Source organism: Rattus rattus, chromosome 17 (assembly GCF_011064425.1).
Source record: "Rattus rattus isolate New Zealand chromosome 17, Rrattus_CSIRO_v1, whole genome shotgun sequence".
NCBI lineage: Eukaryota > Metazoa > Chordata > Mammalia > Rodentia > Muridae > Rattus > Rattus rattus.
In genome coordinates, this window is record NC_046170.1 from 24,126,488 (window position 1) to 24,149,969 (window position 23,482).

The 23,482-nt window shown below is 44.0% G+C and overlaps 2 protein-coding genes across 6 annotated transcripts in view; one reads left to right on the forward strand and one right to left on the reverse strand.

Moving 5' to 3' along the window:
- The window catches only part of LOC116886712, a 59,824-nt gene extending 53,297 nt beyond the window's left edge, over positions 1 to 6,527 (reverse strand). The window contains exons 1-2 of the mRNA XM_032888222.1: positions 6,210 to 6,527; positions 4,510 to 5,352 (exon numbers count right to left, since the gene is read on the reverse strand). Of these exons, the coding sequence (XP_032744113.1) occupies positions 5,055 to 5,352; positions 6,210 to 6,499 (588 nt within the window). The 5' untranslated portion in view covers positions 6,500 to 6,527 and the 3' untranslated portion in view covers positions 4,510 to 5,054. The remainder of the gene's footprint in view (positions 1 to 4,509; positions 5,353 to 6,209) is intronic.
- Nr3c2 (nuclear receptor subfamily 3 group C member 2) overlaps positions 3,606 to 23,482 on the forward strand; it is a 338,093-nt gene continuing 318,216 nt past the window's right edge. The window contains exons 1-2 of one of the 5 annotated variants that reach the window (XM_032888220.1): positions 3,606 to 3,940; positions 12,519 to 14,280. In XM_032888220.1, coding sequence (XP_032744111.1) covers positions 12,521 to 14,280 — 1,760 coding nt within the window. In that variant the 5' untranslated portion in view covers positions 3,606 to 3,940; positions 12,519 to 12,520. Of the gene's footprint in view, positions 3,941 to 4,558; positions 4,665 to 5,405; positions 5,496 to 5,979; positions 6,088 to 6,735; positions 6,983 to 12,518; positions 14,281 to 23,482 lie in introns of those variants that run through there. The other 4 variants (XM_032888217.1, XM_032888219.1, XM_032888218.1 and 1 more) reach the window with 4 other exon arrangements.

Genomic DNA, 23,482 nt, shown 5'->3' on the forward strand with positions numbered 1-23,482 from the left:
AGCTGTTAAAATGCTGCTAAAAATACAGAGCGGACTACTGAAAAGTGAACTGCTCCTGTGACAGCCTGATTCTAAGTGGGGAATTTCATCTAGTTCCACAGAGACAGGCTTCACACTCTTGCCCAGTGTGTTTCAGTGCGAGCATGTGTAGGGGGATTGGGGATGTGTGTGAATGTTTGTAGTGTGTATATGGTGTGTGTGTGTGTGTGAACGTGTGGTATGTGTGTGTGTGTGTGTGTGTGTGTGTGTGTGGTATGTGTGTGTGGTGTGGTATGTGTAATGTATGTGTGTTTGTGGTGTTTGTGCATGTGTTTTTATGTTGATACTTGAGTGTACATCTGTGTATGGGCATATATATATGCATAAGTGTATGTGTATGTGTGGTGTGTAAGTGTATTGTTTGTGTGGTGTGTGAGTGTATACATGTATGTAGTGTGTGTGGTATGTGTTTTTAATGTGTGTGGTGTGATATGTATTTGTGTATGAATGTGTATATTCGGGTATAGTGTACGTGCGCACTCACGTGAGTGTGTGTGTGTGTGTGTGTGTGTGTGTGTGTGTGTGTGTCCATGAATGCTGATGCTGAGCATTATACCACTGTTGCCTGGTTTCCTAATGAGCACACAACCATGCGGTTATTTATATAAGATTAGCACAGTTATTTAAAGGTGATGAATTTCCTCTACTGCACCAAGAATATACGAGAAAAGAGGAGAAATTGAAAATGTCCCTATTTTTATTAAACTATACTGTTCTAAGTTCCTCCCCCCTTTCAACTACTGTACATTATTTCTAAATTTAGAACCTCAGTGTGGGCCCAATGAAATCTGATTTGCTTCTAATAATATGGCATACTAATCGTAACGCTCTCCTATCTCGAAAGCTGGCCATAGAATGGAGCAAGTTTGTGAATTTTTCCATTTAAACTGCCTGAAAATGGAATAAAGGTAGACAGATAAATAAATCTGTAAACAAATCCCGCATTAATTATTCAAATTAGTGAATAACGAAAGCTGAAACAAATATTCCAAATAGTGTAGAAAATTGAGTTTGGGCACTTTTGGATATCAGCAAAATCTCTAATATGTTCTGTATTTATCTTCCAGTCTGCAATGTCTTCCTTGCTTGCAGTGTTTATAAACTATAACATGTGTGTTTTGCAATAAACAAAGAAGCTGGATCTGATATCATTGTCCTATTCATCTTCCTTCTCTGATGCCGCCCGCCCCCTCCCCCTCTAATCTCCCTGTCTTTCTCAACTCTTTCCAACAGCTGGTAAGAGACAGGGAGGGGAAAAGCTTAAACAAACAAACAAACAATAAATAAATAACCCTAGCATGGCTAGGCTTGTTAATTAAGTTAATTATAACTAAATGCTTTAGCCTTTATCTTAAAAAAGAAAGGGATACAAATAAACTCTATGCTCTTAACTTTCTTGTTAGCGAATAGATACAAGAAGAAAGATATGTTCCATTTGGGGGGAGAGGGGTTTTCTGATGTATAAGTCCTGCTCATTTTCAGCTGTTGAAGAAATGGGATTGGGAACAGGGAATTAAGGGGTGGCTCCCTTCAAAGGCAGAGCTAGGAAGGATTTTCTTTTCCAACACAACCTTAGACATTAGGCTTTGTTTCTGAAGTTACATAATAGAGGATGTGATGTCACACATGTAAATTGCAAAAGCTGAGTCGTGCACTTTGCTGTGGCAAACCTCAGAGAGTTTGACACTAATGGGATGGGGGAGGGAGGTGTCCTCAGGTTCAGCCCGTGAATGTGCTCTCATTGTCAAAAGGGAGAGATGTCTGGGGCTGCTTGAGGCTTTAAGAAGTTTGGCAGCTACGTAGGAGACTTAGTGATCGTCCTCTGTGATTGTCCATGTCGTATTCTTTTAATCTCTTTTTCAAAAGAAATTGAAATTTCCATCCTTTTGCAAAGAACGAATATGCTTATCTAAAGGGTTGAGAAGAACAAACTTGGTTAAAAGATACCTTTGTCCCAGCCAGGGCATTGCTAGATACACGCTGCAGCTGACAGGACTCATGGAAATGACTGGCGGGCATGGCAATGACTCTACCCCTAACACCTTGAGTCCTGTGTTTGGCCCAAGATTGTGTGTGTGTGTGTGTGTGTGTGTGTGTGTGTGTGTGTGTGTGTAAAATCTTAGATCTCAATATCAAACAATACTAAAGGCAGGGCAGATAAAAATTTGCTAATTTGCAAAGTGGCCAAATAAAACAATAAGAAAAAAATCTAAATTTATAAAATGTTGCTGTTACTATATCTCCATTTTATACCATACTTTTAGCACATGGTCTGTATTTAAAAGCATTGATTAACGGAGTGGTGGGTGCATGTGGGGAAAGAATTCCTGTGTTAAATTTACTCTGTAAATGGGAAGATAATCATCCAAGCCTAACATATCAATCTCATAAAAGGAATTTGTATTATCCCACTTATAATAAATGGTGGTTCTTCGTCATCTAATGTTTTACTATGAAAAAATTTCAAATATACAAAGAAGTTGGAGAAAACTCTTGTGTACTGGCAATTTGATTCTTCCATTATTATACTACATAGACATGTCATAGATATGTATATGTATCTGTGTACACACACACACACACACACACACACACACACACACACACACACAAAACCAATCCATTTGGTTCATTTAACCAATCCATCACTATCAATCCATCTTATTTTTGAGACATTGCCAGTCTGCCACCATCAGTATATTCTAAATCGTAGGTTTTAAAGTTAGCTAAATATAACATTAAATTTTGTTACAAATTATATAAAACATCTTCTTGATCTCACATAAGCATACCTTCACAAAAGTTAACCTAGAAGACACTTTTACAAATAAAAAGCAAGAAAAAAAATGTTTTGCCTCATGTCAAAAAGCCTTGTTGAGCCACCAAGGAACTGAGGAGTGTCAACACCGTGGATGGTAGATCAGCTAAGCTTGATGTGGGACTGTGGGAATGGATTGGAGAAAGACAGAGATTATTTTAACAGGACAGTTACTTTTTGAATGGTGGCCAGCAACTTTCACAGCTATATAGGAAGAAATTGGGGAGAGGGAGCGCTGAGCAGGGGCTTAGAAAACTATGGAAGGAGTGTCAAACCAGAAAAGAGGGTTGTGAGGTCAATTTCCGGATTTATTTAACTCGTTCCTAAAAAAGCAAGCAAGCAGGTGAGGGTATACTACTAGTGACTCGAGTCTTCCCCGCCACGCAGACTTCCAACTAGGGGCGTGTGTAACGGTGCACTGGCAGAGCCTTGAGCAGAGGGTATCTCGCACAGCCGCGAGTGCGCGTGAAAACCGGCGCGCGCACGCACATACACTGGGCTGGGGTGACCAGAGTGCCTTAGGGTGAGAGGCTAAGACTTGGCAAAAGCTGGAGAGTGAGAAGACGCGGGGGACAAGAGAACCCCAGAATGGCAGCTTGGGCTCAGTCCTCCTCCCACCGCCGCGTGCCCGCGCGCCGCGCCGCCCGGCCAGGGAGCCCGCCTTTCACTTTCGCATCTGCGTAGGTGTCTGCCCGGGCGGGCGCGAGGGCGCGGGGGCGCGCGGGGCGGCGCGGGGGCGCGCGGCGGGGGAGGTTTGTAGCCGCTCGCCCCTTCCAGGGCCCGCAGCGCTCCGGGCGGCCGCTAACGGAGCGGGGAGGGGGGGTCGCTGGCGGTCGCTTCCCACGCGCCCTGGTGCGCAGACACTCAGGCCCGCCTGGTGCCCCCCCCCCCCATGGTGGGGGTAGGGCAGCGACCCAAGAGCTGTCTCACTGGGTGGGCAGCGGAGGCGCAGGAAAGAAACTTTTCCCTCCTAGTCCGCTCTTGGTCTTCCAGCCCTCCGCTCCCTATCCGGTGGCACCTGCACCTGAGGCCAGGGGCCAGGTCAGGGCCGACTTTGGGGACCCGCGAAGAGAAGCATACAGGGTGCGTGCACTGGAGCTCCGTTTCCCCTCGGCCTTCTTGCTGTCAGTGGCTGGGGTTCCGACGACCGCCACCAGCACCCCTGTCTCCCACCAGCGGGTGGCAGGACCGCTGGACTGCCTCATACTGCTAGTGAGGGTGTGACCCGGGGAGGGGGGCCAGGACGCCGCGGGCTCCCCCTGCGGCTGCCCCCCACAAACGCATACACAACACCCACACACACACACACACACACACACACACACACACACACACACACACACACCACTCTCTAACCACTCTCTATCGCCGGAGCTGTCACCGGCCACCCCAGCCCTGGAAGGGGGCGCGGAAAGCCGCGCTTCCCCGCTACCGGCGCGGGGTCTTACCGCTCGACTGGTGGGCTCCCGGGACCTCCGCAGTCACCCCGAGGCGAACCAGCAGCCCCGGAGACCCGCCGGCCCCAGGCCGGGCCGCCACTGCTGGGGACCGGCGGGTGCTCACAGCCCCCTCGGCGCGGTTTAGTGCCGCCGGCTCGCCGGCTCGCCGCCTCCAACAGGGTATCTGCACTGTCGCTCTATTACTCTACCCACCGTCAGTAGGGCGACTGCCGGGATTGCTATCCTCTCCATCCTCATTGCCGATCAGCCAGTATTGGACTTGCTGGTAGCGGCGGCAGCGGCGGAGGCGGCGGGAGTCTCGCTGCCCCCCTCCCCCGCCCCAGCCTCCCTAACATGTCCTAGAAAAGGTGAGTGCAGCGACTGTCACTTTGCACCGACAGTGGCGGGAGGGGCCTGGGGAGCGCAAAGGAGGCCCGGGGTAGCAGGGCCAGCGCAGAGGGCCGATGAAGCGGGTCCGCTTAAGGAGGTGGGCTGCGGGCGATAGGTCTGGTGCCTTCCAGGCCGGCGCGGGACAAGGGTGCGGGGAGGCTGGCGAGCGCTCGGCGGCTTCTCCGCGCCGCTCTAACCTAGATTTTGCAAGGAGCTTCGACTCAGGGCAAAACCAGCCCTCCCTAAAGGAGGTAAAAACTTAGTAAAAAGATCCGGGTCCATTTCTTTAATAATGAATAGTTCTGCCACACTGGCTCAACTGCAGCCGCTCTGCTTGGCGAGCCCGGGCCGCCGGGTCCGGGACTCCCCTAGCTCCAGCTCGCCACCCGCGCGCGGCCCCGGGTGTGATCGATGCTGAGAGTGCTCGCCCGGCGCGCATGACAGCTACCCTCCCGGGAAAGTTGGGACACTCGACGGGGGGGTTCGTGTGTGTAGGGGCTCCAGGGCCAACTGCACGCCAGGGACTGCTGGGCACCGGAGTCCGGAATCCCAACCAGCTTGCCGGCTTCGCTGCAGTCCCCTTTGCCTCTGGGGAATGTCCTGCGGGAGTGACTGAGAGTTCCAGTCTCCTTGGGCTTGGGATCCGGGATCCTGAGGCTTAACAAACTGTAAGGAAAGGAGGGGCCTTTGGGCACAAGGTGCCCTCCTCCTCCTGGGGCTTCAGCACTCGGGAAGCGAGGGTGAGCCTGAAGCTGCACAGCTGCCGCTGGCGGCCTGCGGGTCGCTAAGGGCCAGGGGACCAGATTTAGGTGTGTACGTCACTGGTGCTGACTCCCAGCCAGCAGGGGAGTCCAAAGCCCAGCCTCAAACCAATGTAAAAGTCCTTAGAAATTAAAGTTAAGGAGTCCATCTTTCGGCTTAGCAAGTGCAGTGCTTAGGTGGGCGGGAGGGAAATGAGGGTGGGGGCGAGGAAGGGAGTGGAAATTTCTTCGCGCAGACAAACGATCCTTAGAAAATAGTTTTAGTGCTCTCCCCTCTTCCAGTATGCCTGCCCCAATTATATGCACCCCTTCCAAACATTATAAAGTGAGTATCCTCGATAGTAGGCTTTCTTGCATATTGAACTAGTGGAAAAATCCAGTACTGAAGTAGTAAGTACAGTAACAAAATTATCAGGCGCCTCAGCTCTTGACCCTGGCACTTTTTTTTTTTTTTTTTTTTTTTTTTTTTTTTTTTTTTTTTGGCAAGGGGTGGGGTGGGAGGAAGGCTGTGTTTAAAGGGGTTTGGCTGCACTGAAAGCACCCGCTTTTCCTGCGTGGTTAAAACAAGGAAACTGAAATCGAGTGGGAACGAGATCCTCTGGCTTTCCGACCGCGGAGATTACGGCTGCTCGGCGGGGAGGTAACTCTGAGACCTGGAGGGGGCGGGGAGCAGAGCTTCAGGGGTCCCGGGGACGCCCACCCTAGCAGTCCTAGGCCTGAGGACACTGTGGGAGGCGCCGGGTGTGCGACGCTGCGGCTCACCTGGCGCTGCAGGTGAAGAAAGCGAGGGCACACCATCTAGGCTGCTCTCGCGTCATCTCTCTTTCCCCTTCTCTCCAGATTGCCTGTGGTCCACCGCGGGTGAAGGTGGGGGGACAGTTGGGTAGGTGAGAGCAAGTTTGGAGCGAAGGAGCAGAGTGGGCTAAAGGGTAGTGTGTGCAGGGGTGCCCCGAGTCGGGGCCACCTCCGGGAACTAGGAGAACACGCCGCCTCTGCGGCTTTAAGGAAGCTGCGGAGTCCAGGCTATGTCGCAGCAACTTTGTATCAGTCATGTCGCCCGCCTGGTGACTGACAGCCCCGATTGCCCAATGAGAAGCGCTCCTGGCCCGCACAGCGTGGAGCCTTGTTTCCCCCTTGGCCAATGGAAATCGCTCCGGCGGGCGGGACAGCGACCTGAACTTTCTGGACATGTGACCGGGTTTAAAAGGGCCGGCTTTCCACTCCCCCTCGGGGCTTTCGCCCGCCCCCTCCTCTTGGCCCGCCCTGGCCCTGCCCCTGACCCCTCCCCTCAGCTCCTGCGCACCCCGGGTGTCATTGGGCCCGGGAGAAGAGAGCCAACTTCAGGCTGCTCAGAGGAAGCTAGTGCAAGTCACCTGGGCGCCAGCGCTGCTGTCTCAGGCTCTCCCGCTGCAGGGAGAGCGGCACTCGCTGGTCTGGATGTGGTTGGATGTAGGGGGGCTCCGCAGCAGGGTTGTCGTGGTGGTGGCAAGCGCTGCAACAGGTAGACGGCGAGAGGACGACCCTGGCCGAGGCAGGTGTGTAGGGGTGCGCAGTGGGGCACCTCCGGTCCAGCCCGGTGTGCGGCCGTGGCAAGGGTGGCTTGCACTTTGCAGGGAGAAGCCGCTGCGTAATCCGGAGGCACAGTCAGTATGGTTCTGTGTGCTTGTTGTTTTGTTTTGGTTTTTCACCCCCCACAACCCCCCCACACCCTGGCCGGCTGAGGACTATTTTGGGAAAGTTTGGCCACTTTGGATAAATGCCCTCTAAAGAGCGGCTTTTAACCGCCTTTGGCAGTGGGCGGTCTACCACCCTCCCCTTTCCCCAAAAATGAATTTCAGATCGTTTTGCTCTTGCAAATTTTAAAGGACGTTTGAATAATGTTTCTTTCATCTATCAATTGCGGAAGCTTCTCAGTCTGAGTGGGAGGTGTAGCCGATAAGGGCAGTTGAAGGAGCTAGATCACCATAGATCTTGTATGAACAGGGTCTGGAAAACCTTGCGATTCCGTTCCTTTATATTTGGGGAAACTCTAGGGGATTTTTAGGACAGGGACAGACAAGGGATGAAGCTGCTTTTGGTGGTATCCTTGTCCAGATGGATTTTAGTTTCATGGCTTTTCCTGCTGAATTTTTGAAAGACGAGGTTTAAATCATAATGCTTCATCATACCATCTGCTTTATTTATTTATTATATCATAGTTCGGAAAACTTTTCCTAGCAGAAGAGTTGTTAAAGCCGCTGAGTTTTAAAGGCACCAAGCTGCATCTTACCATTGTGGGTCCTCACTGTTATTGGTGATATTTATATAGTAATGATAACGGTGTTTTCCATTTGCATAGTCCTCCTTCGGAGCTTTAATTTCACGTTTGACATCATAGCATGCTACCTACCATGTATGCCATGAAATACTTTCGGGACTTTAGGAGGGGAGAGGCTAAAGCTAAAGCAAGCTTCTTCCTTTATGGAAGAGGTAGTTTTGTTAAAGGAAAAGAGAGAGAGCTGATGTGGCTCATTGGGTCAGGCCAGCGAACAGAACTCGAGTGTGCTTGGCTCTAACTGGTTCTCCCACTCTCTCAGGTGACCTTGGCAGGTTTATCCCTCCCTCATCTGTAAGAGGGGAAGGTAACAGTCCTGAGGAGCAGAGCGACTAAAACTAGTTTTCTGAAGTTCTCTGCCTTCTAAAGCTGGGTCTCCAGTGTGCCATTCAATAACAGTAACATAGCTGGGGTGGGGGGGATGCCATTAAGAAGGGGATGTGTTTGGGGAGCATTAAAAGTGAAAGTTTTCAGAAAAGATGCAAATCCCCAAGAATCTTTGGTAATTCCTGGGGTGGGGGCGAAGAAACTACTTTCTTATAGAATAGGGCAGTTTAACAGACTACGTAACAAAGTTTTAAAGTCTGTTTCCTTTGTGCTAATATTATTTAAGGGTGTGTGTGTGTGTGTGTGTGTGTGTGTGTGTAGAGAGAGAGAGAGAGGAGAGAGAGAGAGAGAGAGAGAGAGAGAGAGAGAGAGAGAGAGAGAGAGATTTGTAGACCTGGCATATGGCTCATTTAGAACAATAGTGACAAGTGCCCTCAGGATATTAGTGAGTTCTTTACACACATACATGTAAACACAAGCATGTGTGTGTGTGCACACATGCATACATGTAAAGCCTATTGGTGCTTTCCCTTATTACGTGGATATTTTTTGTTTCTTATGCATGAATATAAAGGTTCATAATGGCCCAACAGTCCCTAGTATAGTGTTTGCCCGGAAGCTTAGAGGTCTGATTTTCCCTAAGCTAGGAATTCATGTAACTCCCTGCTTTAGTTTATACTTAGGCAACAAAAAACTTTCCCTTTACCCTCAGGATAAAGTTTTATGAGGACCATACTCATCAGGTTGTATCTTTATTATTCATTGGTCAGTTCAGGTTGACTTCAAAGTCGTGGTCATTATGTCAATTCTAAAAAGCCAACCCCAGTTTCCTGGACAACATGGGAAATAAATTTCTAACCTAACTCATTTGTTTATAAAAAAAAAAAAAAACCAACTAAAGTAATAACCGAGGAGAACTCCCCATAAAATATTTCAGTATCTGATCTTAAAAACAGTGTTTACAGGGAAAGCATTCATGTTCCAACTGCTACCCACCCTTCTGTGTCGGTTACTAACCTTTACGGTTGAAGTGGGTGAGGTTGACAGATGAAGATACCTCGAACAAAGCCAATTTAGATTTCAGCAAAGCTTCTGGCAAATTCTTCATCATATTCCTGTCAATAACTCAGTGAAATACAGTTGGCTTTAGGAGAATGTTTTGAGAGTTCAGGGTTTGAAGAACCGTGTCTTGAGAAGTTAAGGTCAGCTGTCTGAGGATAGCTGATAAGGTGCTTCCCTGAAGAAAGAAACTGTGGCCTCCAGAAAGGATTCTACTGTGAGCTTTAGAGAGGTCTGTAGATCTGGCATATGGCTCATTTGAGCAGTAGTGACAAGAGTCACTACTATTATTTAGGATTAAATAATCCTATTATTTTAGGATTAAAAACACTACTTTCTGCATTTTAAAATCTCCCAGGGAGTCTGGAGTCTGGATTTTCACCATGAGACCTCATAAGCCGTATTCGCCTATCCCAGAAGACAGTTGGGCTGGTGAAGTTCTGGAGAAGGGTCTGGGTGACGATCCCCTTCAGACTCAGGGAAGAGAGCCCTGTGGCTTAGGATGGAGGGGGGTTGAAGGCTACAGCTATCTGAGTCAGGGGAAGGTCCCTTCGGAAGCCTTGTAATGAGGAAGCAAAGGAACCACTTCCCTTGAAGGCCTTTCGGGAGCTCATGGCACAGCGTGCAGGAGAGGAATGTGAATTTGGTGATGGAGAGTAAGATGCATACACAAGGGGTTCTCTTCTGAACACACACACGGTTCTTGTGACGGTTGATGGATTTGGACCAAAACCTGCATATATCTAGCTGTGTACATCTGTCTTCGGTATGGAAAGAACAGAACAGTCTCTGTACAAATAGAAGCAGGATGTAATATTTACTGTATTTTCCAATTTATTGCTCTGCCTAAAAGTCTTCAGAAGATTAAAGAATGTCCAGTCTTAGCAATGATTTGGGTCCCAGTTTTTTTTTTTTTTTTTTTTTTTTTGTGTGTGTGTGTGTGTGTGTGTGTGTGTGTGTGTTTCAACTTTTACTAGGTTTTGTCCATATTTACTGTTATTTTTGGCTGAAATTACCAGATAACTATCTCAATCTTTGTGATTTGATTTATTTTCCACATTTTAGAAATTGATTTTTGATTAAGAATTAATAGAATAATGTTCTTTAAGTGAAAGCATGCTACATAATTGGTAGGTTTTAAGGTTCATAAATTGAGTATTGATTATAGTATAATAGTTAAACATTTTTATTTGCACTTTACTATCCATCTGGGACACAGTGGCAAAACCGATGGTTTCTAACTACTCATAATTTAAAATATGCTGTAGAATACAGAGAAGTCAGAGACAATTGTAATACATAGGCAATTTGTGCATTACATTTCATTATAGTGGCTTGTGATATGCAGTACCAATAATTTAGTTAAGTTATTATATTGTTTGCAATGCTAATTCAAATTCTGTAGTAAAAGACTTTTTAGTCCTTTTTTGAATAAGTAGAGGGCTGGGGAGAAGAGCTGGAGGTAAGGCAGAGAGAGGCTGAAAGGTCTGAGGTAGGCTTTATATATGAAGAACTGCAGACTTCGCAGGACCTATAGATTTGAAAATATATGCAGGTATGATTTTTAATGCTAAGATGTACAGATAAGGTTTTTCTGGACTGAGTTAATTTTTGCCAAACATTTCTTTGCAGTGATCTGTTTCTTTAAAGCAGCTGTCCAGGGATGATTTTGCTCCCTGGGGACATTTGGTAATCTGCAGACACGCAGATTATTTAGGGTGTACTCTCAGCACCTCATTATCTAGTGGGTAGGAGACAGAGATTCTGTCTAACCTATTCCAGTGCATAAGGCAGCCTCCACAGTAAACAAAATTATCTGCCTGCAAGTTCCTTAAGACCCAGGTTGAGAAATGCTGGTAAACAGGGACCTGAGATCAAATTCCAACTCTTCCACATAGCTGTGTGTCCAGTCCACAGTCTCTTGCTTGCATTGTTTCTTCACAGATTTTGTTTTTCTGCATAGGTTCATAAGTTTAACTAATATATCAGAAAGACTTGTAAGAGTGTGCTGAACTATGTAGCATATGATAATTATGTATACATAGTCTATTGTAATCTGTTCATGAGCTAAATTTATCGATTAGAGCAGATGGAAATGAATGCATATTGACAATATCCCCATGGGCTTCTTTCCAATAGAAATTAGGCCTGGATGGTGTTTTTGTTGTTGTTGTTTTGTTTTCTTTGTTTTGGGGGGTTGTTTTGTTTTACTACAGATCCACAACTACTCTTAAGCCTAAGATGTAGCAAGTGCTGAAGACGTATTTCTGAGTAAATGCTCAAATAATCAGGCTGCCCTTCAGGTCTGCCCGTTGGACAACTTGAACAGAGGTGTTGCTAGGCCAGAGCACTTATTAAAATGATTTCCTGATGAGAAAGAGCCAAATGCTGCTGACCTGTGTAGCAACAGCTCTGATCCATCCTCTAAGTCAGAAGTGACACTACAGTAATTGAATTGACATCATTAATGTAAGAAATTATATATCTTAAAATATATAAAATTAAGAAAGTCTTACTGTTTTAGAAACAGTTCGTCAGTTTTTCCTATGGCTATTCATCTGGGAAGCATATATTTGGAAATACTACTGTAATTGCATTTTCATATCATTTATAATAAGGCCATGTATTTGGTCATGAGGAAGGCAGCTTTCAGATGATCCAAAGTTTCCCAAGACTTTGGAGTCATAAAGTTAGCTGTTTGCTTGTTTTGTTTTAGTGCATAAAGGAGCTCTATTACAGGTGAGAGCTTGGGGTTGGGGGTTTGGCTCAGTGGTAGAGCGCTTGCCTAGCAAGTGCAAGGCCCTGGGTTCGGTCCCCAGCTTAAAGAAAAAAAAAAAAAAAAAAAAAAAAAAGAGCACACAGGTGAGAGCTTAAGAGCAAGGAAGGAACCCACACTCTTGTGTGAAGTGGATCCCAAGAAAATGTTGCCCAAGTTAGGTTATTTTTTGTTTTTGTTTTGGTTGTTGTTGTTGTTGTTGTTGTTTTGTCGCCACACTTTGGCTTTGTCTAATCACTGTATTCCCCTCAGACTACCATATCAATCCCTAGGATTGGATTGAATATTATTTAATATTCAAGTATGTTACCATTTGTAAATTTACTTTACTATCTGTCAAGGCTCTATTGTAGTGAGTTTTACTAAGACACAAAATTGCATTTGTTCTTCTCCCGGCTCCTGAAGAAGTTAGAGTTGATATTCTGTTTATGTGATATATTATGTCAGTACCCAAGAAGGTATATTTTATTGCACCTAGAAATATTGTTTTGTTAAGTCGAATATAAATTGCAGCTCCATAGATGCAATTTTAGACTGCCTTGACATAATACGGTTGTTACTGACTCTAACATTTGAATGTAAATCTGTTTGTTAGCTATGGAAACCAAAGGCTACCACAGTCTCCCTGAAGGCCTAGACATGGAAAGGCGCTGGAGTCAAGTGTCTCAGACCTTGGAGCGTTCTTCACTTGGACCTGCAGAGAGGACCACTGAGAACAACTACATGGAGATTGTCAACGTCAGCTGCGTTTCCGGTGCTATTCCGAACAACAGTACTCAAGGAAGCAGCAAAGAAAAGCACGAATTACTCCCTTGCATTCAGCAAGACAATAGTCGGTCTGGGATTTTGCCATCAGATATTAAAACTGAGCTGGAATCCAAGGAACTTTCAGCCACGGTAGCTGAGTCCATGGGTTTATATATGGATTCTGTGAGAGATGCCGAGTACACTTACGATCAGCAGAACCAACAAGGAAGCCTGAGCCCCACAAAGATTTATCAAAACATGGAGCAGCTGGTGAAGTTTTACAAAGAGAATGGTCACAGGTCCTCCACACTGAGTGCTATGAGCAGACCTTTGAGGTCATTCATGCCTGACTCTGCGGCCTCCATGAATGGTGGGGCCTTGCGCGCCATCGTGAGGAGCCCTATCATCTGTCATGAGAAGAGCTCTTCTGTTTGCAGCCCGCTGAACATGGCATCCTCAGTATGCAGCCCCGCGGGCATCAACTCCATGTCCTCCTCCACAACTAGCTTTGGCAGTTTCCCAGTGCACAGTCCCATCACTCAAGGAACCTCACTGACATGCTCCCCCAGTGTCGAAAACAGAGGCTCACGGTCACACAGCCCCGCACATGCGAGCAACGTGGGCTCCCCTCTTTCAAGTCCATTGAGCAGCATGAAATCTCCAATCTCCAGCCCTCCAAGTCATTGCAGTGTAAAATCTCCAGTCTCCAGTCCAAATAACGTCCCTCTGCGCTCCTCTGTGTCCAGCCCGGCAAATCTCAACAACTCAAGGTGCTCCGTTTCCAGCCCTTCCAACAACACCAACAATAGATCCACACTCTCCAGCCCGACAGCCAGCACAGTGGGGTCCATCGGCAGCCCCATCAGCAATGCCTTCAGCTATGCCACTTCAGGCGCTTCTGCTGGAGCCGGTGCCATCCAGGATGTGGTTCCTAGTCCAGACACCCACGAGAAAGGTGCTCACGACGTTCCTTTCCCTAAGACAGAGGAAGTCGAGAAGGCCATCTCCAATGGTGTGACTGGCCAGCTCAACATTGTCCAGTACATAAAATCCGAACCAGATGGGGCTTTCAGCAGTTCCTGTCTAGGAGGAAACAGCAAAATCAGCCCCAGTTCTCCATTCTCTGTACCAATAAAGCAAGAGTCAAGCAAGCACTCATGTTCAGGCGCCTCTTTTAAAGGGAACCCCACGGTCAACCCATTTCCATTCATGGATGGCTCCTACTTTTCCTTTATGGATGATAAGGACTATTATTCCCTATCAGGAATCTTAGGACCACCTGTGCCCGGCTTTGATGGTAGCTGCGAGGGCAGCGCATTCCCAGTGGGGATTAAGCAAGAACCAGATGATGGGAGCTATTACCCTGAAGCCAGCATCCCATCATCTGCTATCGTTGGTGTGAATTCGGGTGGACAGTCCTTTCACTACCGGATTGGTGCTCAAGGTACAATATCTTTATCACGGTCACCTAGAGACCAATCTTTCCAACACTTGAGTTCCTTCCCACCTGTCAATACATTAGTGGAATCATGGAAACCACACGGTGACCTGTCATCTAGGAGAAGTGATGGGTATCCGGTCCTAGAGTACATTCCAGAAAACGTGTCAAGGTAAGTTGATTTGTTTTGTAATCCTTACTCTCCTATCCCTTTTCTTACACATACCCCCTCCCTGACCCGCAAAAGTCATGGCTTTGTAAATTGGTACAGCCTGTCTTTATTTTTGCAATGGAGAAATTGAGATTTATTTCAAGGTATCGCTGTTTTATTTTCGTTTAAGGATAGTCATTTTGTGCTCCTCCTTGGATTATTGATATAGCAAAATTCTTGAGATCTTCTAGAAGATGTTTGTGCTGACTTTGAAGAAACACACACACACACACACACACACACACACACACACAGAGGCATCTCCCTGTTGTGTCTTTCAGGTGTATGGAAAATGTTGATTTTTCTATTACCAGTTCCTATATTTATATTAGCAGGCTAGTGTGTTCATTTCCCCCTTCTCTGTTTGCTGGTTCACTGAGACCATATTAAATTACTTCCTCATGGTCTTAGTCTCCTTTTTATATTAAAATTCTTTACTAATTACTTCAATAGTTGTAAGAAAACAGAACCACAAATCTGTTACCTACAAGCTTCCTTCTCTCTCACTGTTTTCAAGGAAAACCTCATTTGGGAGGAGGTAATTATATGAAAGTTGTGGTTTCCTGTTCAAATAAATTATTTCCTTAACTGTGAAGACCTTTACTGACTCAGCCATCAAAAAGTCCTTAGTGGACAATCTTACTTTTTTACTGTTGGAAATGAAATATGTCACCATAGTTTTGAGTTGGTACTCGTGAGATCTACAAAAAGAGATACTCTGTTTACTGTAAAATGTGTCCTGGTTTTCCTTGATGCAGAGACTGTGTTGGATATGTTTAGGAAAACAAGGAAGAGGTTTTAGATGTGAGTGTAAAGGGTGGTTCTTATTTATGCAGTGAGTACCTGCATCGGACTTTGCTTTAGTTCTGGTTTTATTACATGGATGTGATAAGTGAACCTTTTGTGGACTATATAAAGTATAACTTTTCTGACCATGGTTTATTCCTTTGGCATCTAAGGACATGTGGATATTTCCCTTCATTTCCTTAAATCTTTATTTTGTGAAAAATGCCCTTCTTATTAACAGAATATAGGGCATATCTATAGTCTCCTATCTTTTACTGCTTTCTTCTTCAAAAACAAAGCAAAAAACTTTTGGTTCGAGGGTTCTTTTCCTTATCAGTAGCTCAAACCTTTCTCTTCTTGCTTTTAAAGAAGCAAATGTTCCGTAAAGAATACATTCTTAACAGTTCTTCGTAGACAGAATGTCACATTGCACCACCGGGTCTTAGCCCCTCCTGATTACCCAGGAACCCACACTCCTAGGCATATCATAGGGACTGGCATTCAGCCCATGTTCATGTGCATTGGAAGTGTTTGCTTCCTCCTGTGAATGCAGTAAAAGGGAATCCTTTCTGCTTGTGCATTTGCTGGTTTTCTATCCATTAAGATTAAGCTTTCCACAGTTCATTGTGAAATTTTTAGTGTAGGTTGATAAGTCTTTACAACTTTCTTTGGTGAAGGTCATCCAAGCCTGTTTATTTTGTTCATTTCAAGAAGACGGGCTCAAAGATCAGTGGGTGCATGGGCTCTTCTCTAGATTTTAGTATACACAATATAATAATTGTATCCATGTTTCATCACCGGTCTCTTGCTTTGTATCTTTTTAGACAAAATCTGTTTTCTCCCGTTTTTTTCACTTCTGATGAGAATATCCCATTTATGCTGGGTAAATTAAAGAATTGATGATTATGATGAATCAAAGCCATGTATATCCCTCCTCTCTGGGTAAAACCTATTTTAAAATTTTCAGAGTATGATTGGGGGTTTCCAAAACCTTTCCAAGGAGGTTTATGAAGTCGCACATCCTGAGCGGAAGATGGAGGAATGGGTCTTCACTTAGCCGTGTGTTGAGTAGCTTGGGCTTGGTTCAGTTTCCACACCGTGACCGTTCACCATTCACCATCGCCAGGACAGCACTCAGTGTCGGGTTTTCTCTGGCATCCCAAAGAATCATGAGGCAAGCATCCCAACAGATCAGGAAAGCCACCTTTCTGGGTCTAGGCAATCCGTGTGAGCTATACTTTGTTTTCTCTCATGCACGGAACAAAATCATTAGTCTATGCTGATGTAGGAATTGATATGAAAATCTGGCTCTCGTATTAAAGGAAGACAATAGGTTTGCCAGGAAAAAATGGCCAACTTCTTCACCAAAGTTTTTCACTTGCAGAAATAAAGTTATTTTTCACAAACTTATGTTTATATTAGTATGTAATAGTTTCCCATGAGTTACGTAGCAGTTTCTGCTTAAAATTTAATTTTGTTATAATTCACATAAAGTTTTTTTAAATTATTTTTTGGATCTTTGGTACTTTTGTGTTTGGCGGGTTATATGCTATCTAACCTAGCCTTAGACTCCCTGACGTCAGACTCCCAGGTGCTGAGGAAACAGTCTGCACCACCAGGCTTCCCTGCCCCCTACAGCTGGTTAAGAACAAGAACGGAGGTGCTTCTAGCACAGAAGTCGACCATTGCAGGTCTGTCCCACAGATCTCCACAAGTTTTGAAACTTGAAAGGCAATGTAATTTATATTAGCTTACTGAGTATGTCTGGAAAGAGTATCCTATTCAAATAAGAAAATGACTATCACCTAGATTCTTTCTTTAGGCTGATAGAAAAGAGTAGTGGCCATGATGTACCTGTTGTCTTTGCTGTGTGGGCATTCTGTGGGAGGAGTGACGAAAGTCATTTCTTGTTAATCATTCCCAGTGAATGGACTGAGTTCCAAGTTGTAAAGTAAATTATGACAAAGCGAAATGTAAAGCCTTAGGGTGGACACTGGACCTGGTGTGTCATGTGGGTTAGAGTTTCCTGTCAGCCTCAGTGCAAACAAAACTGTGACCTCGGGTGAGTCATTATCTCTCCAGGCCTCAGTTTCTTTGTTTTAAAGTGAGAGAGTAAAACTTGATTCTCTATGAAGTCTGCTCAGTAATGTGGCAAAGATTCCCTTTGGAGGATCAAAAGAGTTTCTCTTATAAGCTAGTAATCTGATTTCAAATAATTTTGTTTTAGAGAGAGAGAGAGAGAAAGAGAAAGAGAGAGAGAGAGAGAGAGAGAGAGAGAGAGAGAGAGAGAGAGAGAGAGAGAGAGAGAGAGAGAGATCTAAATATATCCTTATCTGGGTGAAAAAATCATGGCCATGTCAAAGAGAGCATAGGTGGGGTGACCTCTCATTGAGAAGTTAAGGCATTTTTTTGGTCCTGTTTTTTAATCCAATATTTCCTTTTATAAAATTCAACACCTGCTATGAATTCCTTGTTCTTTTTTACTTGCATTATTCCTGGCTCACTCGGATCATTCTGTTGACACAACACTGGCTGTTTATGGCGATAACCATAGTCACTTTGATAGTCTCATAATGCAATGCTAACATTGACTTAGACTTTTAAACATAAAGTCCACTGTTTCAAAGGGCATAGACTTGTGGGTTCCAATACAAGCAATTAAGTACTTACTATACTGTGTAGTTCTCCTTATAACAGAAGAGAAAACTTCAGTACATCTAGTTGTCAATCATCTTTGACTCTTTTTCATTAAAATTCACTATTTCTAAGGACACACAAAGCTTCAGAATTCAAGAAGTTTGTGCCAAATCTTCCCCTAGCAGTAAACTTTCCAGATAAGCTGTGGTGACTTAAATAACTTTACATGCTGCAAACTACAGAAACGCAGTGGATTTGGTTGAGGTGTGCTGTGTGGGTCAGGGGCAACTACAGTCAATCCATCCAGCCTTACCTGGGACCTGGGAAATGAAAACATGATTTCCCTTACTTGTCACATGCTGTGTTGACTTTGAAGATGGCTAATGTGTCTGTATATCTCCTACTTTGTTGACTTTGATAAATTGGACACTTTGGATATGTTATTCACAATTTCTCTAGATGAGTCTTTTCAACACTGATGTTGAGATGACTTTCAAATGAGACTTGCTTCTTCTGAAAGTTCAGTCACTTTCATTTATGTGTTTTGTTTCTGGAGAAATTGTTGATCATTTTGCTGGCAAAACAAGCCAACGTAAAACAACAAAAATGTTCTATCATGTACAAAGCACTGAGACAATGTCTTTCTGTTAAGTGTTGCTTCTCACATCACAAATGTCTAAGATTTAAATTCCAGCACATCCACCTTATCTTATTTAAAAATGCTTTATTAAGTGTGTCAGACTTAAATACGAATATTAATCTAAAACCCATAGTTACAGTTAGATTAATTAAACAATTTCACCTTAAGGTAATTTTCAACCTTATGATCTGCTGGAGCCAGGGCCTGGAGATTTATCACTTCTAGATTTGATGCCTTTTGCTGTATTGAAATTCTGGGTGTGCCCAACCTCTCCTGTCCTTGCATGACAAAGTAAGAACAGATGTTATGTCGCTGCCATAATTTCAGGGCAACACTAGACTTCCTTCAGTATTTTGCCTCCCAAATAAAAACATTTCTGACCTTCAGAGGTTGCTTTTCATTTCCTATTGCTCATCTGGCAATAAAAGTTTGATTTTGTTGCTAAATACTTTTCATTTTTCTTTTATTTTCTAAATTCGAGTATAGAAAAAAATGAGGCTTCTTGATTATACTTAAACATACATATTAACTTTGATGAGTTTATCCAAAACTTATTAATGAAAGAAGAAGAAGAAGCAGAAGAAGAAGCAGAAGAAGAAGAAGAAGAAGAAGAAGAAGAAGCAGAAGAAGAAGCAGAAGAAGAAGCAGAAGAAGAAGAAAGAAGAAGAAGAAGAAGAAGAAGAAGAAGAAGAAGAAGAAGAAGAAGAAGAAGAAGAAGAAGAAGAAGAAGAAGAAGAAGAAGAAGAAGAAGAAGAAGAAGAAGCACACTCAGTGAACAATGTTGTCAAGAGACGCATCTTTATTCTAAACTTGAGAGTTTCTGGCTTTAAGCTTGTGAGATGTGGCCTTCACTTTAGTTTTAAGAATTTTATTTTGTTCTTTGTGAAGTTAACATGTAATTCTAAATAGACATTTGTTATTGAAGTGATATTCTAGAAATCTCCAGATTTAGGATTGCTCATGGTATGGCCAAAGCCCAGTTTCCTATGTTGAAAGGGGTAGGCATCATGTACTTAGTCGTAGAAAGAAAAAAACTGTATTTAAGGAAGGATATTGGCTAAGTAGACAGTGATTGGGACTATTAAAAGTCAACGCCTCAGGTAGCGAGGCTCAGATATCCATGACTTAACCGCTGAGAAGGATCGCAGTGGTATGTGGCTTCATCTCATGTCTTAGTTATTATTGAGAGAAATCTCTACAAAACTGTGGTATGAGATAGAGTGAAAGCGAGTTGTAAGGGGAGAGTTGACTCGGTATTCCAGCTGAGGGAGATGACATGGACTAACCCTGGAAAATAGAGAGTTGTGGGAGACCATCAGAGTAAGTATTTTCACTTAGTCTTAGAAGATTTGTAAGAGGTGAATACTAACCCGTGTGGGGAATTCTGGAACTGAGCTGATCCAGCTGTGCTGCTGGAGAGAAGGATGGGCGGTGGGGAGAAGAAGACAGACACAGGTTAGCTGGAATCAGAATGGCGTTGAACTTTAGTGTCAGATTAAGGACTTGCTGCACAGTGTGGTAGGGTAAGGAACAGAGAAGTAGGGTGCACTGTAGTGAATGTGGGGTGACCTTAATTGGACAGAGGCATGGAAAGCTTTAAAGAAGTGATGACAGCCCTGTAGAAGACTGGGGACTTGCCTCTGTGGAGCAAGCAAGATGTTCGCCGTAATGGGAAGAAGAGGGCAGGTCTGAAATATTGCAGAATTATTTTTGTGTGTGCACATGTGCTGTGTGGATAAACATTTTCTGGACAGTCGAAACACATGTTTACTCACTCCAGATAGGGAACCCACAAAAGACCAGATACCTCCAACGTCCAAGGTTTCGAACCATGAATTTTATTCAACTGACTTTCAGGAGCAGAAATGACTCAAAAATAGATTCATCACCAAAGCCCACTCCAGGATGGGTGAAACGGCTTATGAAGCTGGGAACCTGGAACACACAGCACAGCCTGAGGGTGGCTCACCATTTGAAGAGGGACCATTGAAGGTGCTGTGATTGGTTTAACCCTCTCCCATGCAGCTTACTGGTCTTTTCTTCTTCCAGGCAGCAGGTCTGGTCTCAGGGTCTTCTTTGCAGCTCAGGGTTGCTTCACCTGATGGGGACTCTTGGCTTTTACTGCTTACTCTGACAGGGCGGGGCCTAGTAAGTATGGTCAGCTTCAGGAACTTCCTGAAGCTATTTGGAGTTGTTAACCTTCCTGCTTAAAGGAGCTCCTCTGCAGGATGGACTGTTTCTAACTCTGAGGACAATGTTATACAACAGCATGTCTGTGTACATGCTCATAGACACCAGAGGTCAACTGAGAATGTCTTTCCTCAGGCACTTTTCACTTTGTTTTTAGAGACAGTCTCTTAGTGCCCAAAGATCCACATATTACGGTAGATTCACAGGGCAGCAAGCCTCAGGAATCCACTGTCTCCACCTCCTAGGTCCTAAGATTACAAGTCAGGGCCACCATGCCAAGCTTTTTTATTTTTAACATGAGTTCTTTGGATCAAATTCAATTCCTAATGCTCGCACCACTGTAAGCCCCTCAAGTACTGGCCAGGTCCCGCCTCCAGACTACTCTAAAGGCCTTAATGGCTGTTTCCAGCCCCTTCAGAGGCAGGCAGCCAAGCTCTTCCCTCCAGAGGGAAAAAAAAAGCCCAAGACCAGGAAACAGAATCCTCCCAAACCCTTAGATCGAAATCGTACCAATCCCTGGGCTTGCCTTAAGATCAGGCCACCCTGGAAAGCTCTCTCCCCTCTTGCAGGAAACTGTAAGAGCCAAGGCAGCTACCCTCTTGTGTCTTTCCCAATAAATCTCTTGGGTGAGGCTTGTTGTGACTTTGGGGTCATACTTGGCTCCTGTACATATTTTATCTTCTGTGTTTCAAAATTGAATTTTGTATAAAAAATTATTTCAGAATTATAAAAATTTGCATAAGAAGTCTGTCAAAAAGAACACCTGAAAATAAGAGCTGTCTCTGTACAACTGCACTACTATCGTCAAAACCAAGAAATGGTTACTGATAGATTTCCAACACCTATCAGCAGACCTCATTATGTTTTTACCAGTTGTCCCAATGAAGACTTTTTCAGGAAAATGACCCAGTTCAGAATTTAGTGATATACCAGCCGGTCATTATCTCTTCTTCTCTTTTGGTCTGGGATAGTTCCCCAGTCTTTTCTAGGATTTATATGACCTTTTATAAAACATATATATATATATATATATATATATATATATATATATATATATATTATATAGGTGTAAGGTTAGAATCATATCTGCTGACTAAATCATATCTATATACAGAATATTTATCACTTTTTATGGACAACACCTAAATTACTTCTCCCCATCTTTCTATGTATGTACAGTAAACAGTCAATAGGAATAACCAGGCACCCTATGTCAACAGCACAGCAGCACACAGAACTTCTCAGATATTCTTCAAGGCAGAACCTGTTGACCCGCCTCTTTCCCATCCCTCTCTTCACCTACACTCTCCAGCCTCTGGGAGCCAATAGTCTATTTTCTACACCTATGACAACAGCGCTTAGATTCCACATATGAATGAACTCATTTGATAGTGGCCTTTCAGAGTCTGGCTTATTTCACTCATCTGAGTGATCTCTGGTTCCATCGATGTTGTCCCACTGAGTGACAGCACACATTCTTTTCTGTAACAGAAGCCTTTGACTTGTGTATACGTACTCTGTTATTTATCCACCTGCCTATTGAGTTGATGAGCACATAAGCTGCTTCCCTTTCTTCTCTGTCATACATAGTACTCAGAGGAACACAGGAGTGCATATGACTGCAACACTGGGTTTGTTTGCTTTGTGTGTAACCAGGATTGGCATTACTGGATCCTTTGCCAGCAGCATTTTGTTTGTGTTTGGCTGTTTTGGGGGTTAGCTTGCTTTTCGTTTTTGTTGTTTAGTTTTGTTTTGTTTTTTGTTTTTGTTTTTTTATTTTTTGGGTTTTTTGGGTTTTTTGTTTGTTTGTTTAGAAAAACCCTACAGTTCTTTCTGTAATGGCTGTAAAATCCAAGGGTACAATTTCATATATCTTTTCCAACAGTTTTTGATAATAGTTATTCTTACATGATAATTTCAATGTGTATTTTTCTAGTGTTGTTTAATGTTTTTCATATACCTCTTGGCCATTTAATGTCCTCCATTAAGGAACTTTTTCTCTTTTATTTTTGGGATTATAATTATATCATTGTTTTGCCATCTTTAATAGTTTTGGATTTCCTTATGTGGTCTGTGATATTAAACCTTTCAGAAATGTAGTCAACAAACTTTCCTTCACATTTATAGGGTTTTTCTCTTCAATTTGATGAAATTTTCTTTGCCAAGTGAATGCATTTTAAGCCCAGTTGTCTAGGTTTGCTTTAGTAGAATATTTTCTATACAGAATCCCTACCTGTCCCTGTGGTCAGGTGTGTTTTCCTCAGTAATTTCATTGTGGTTAGATCCTGGGGATGCAGATGTAATCCTGCACCCTTGGCGCTGTGTCTGTGTAGAGCCTGTGGTTCTGACTCACCTGGCTACTGCACACTGAGGACTCTTAACTTTAAGTTCTATCTTCCAGGCTTTCCCTGATGAAGTGGTGCTTGTCCTTTTCTAACAAGGTCTTCTATTAAAATGTCCTTCGAAGGCATCAAAACATCTCATTCTTCCTCAAACTCTGCTTACTCTCTTTTTAAAATATTTACATGGCATCATTGTTTCTTAATTCATGACATAGATTGTAGCCTGTTTGATAGTTCAGACTAGTTCTGAAAAAAACAGGGGAGCCCATTATACCTAGTCTCTATCTCCCTTTGCCATGACTCCATCATTCTTGGAGCACTTTGCTGTCTTGCTTCAGTCCCTCTTGCACTTTCTTGTCCTAGTCTTGGAGTTAACTATTTCGTTGAGGAGTACCCCACTCCTGAAGATGTGTTTCTCTTATTGTAGCTCTATTGAAGATGGGTTTCTCTGATTGTAGCTCTATTCCACATTCTGGAACACACACACACACACACACACACTGTCACCTGGGCTCTGTCTCCCTTGCTGAAATGCCATTACCCTGTATGACACCTCATACAGAGATGC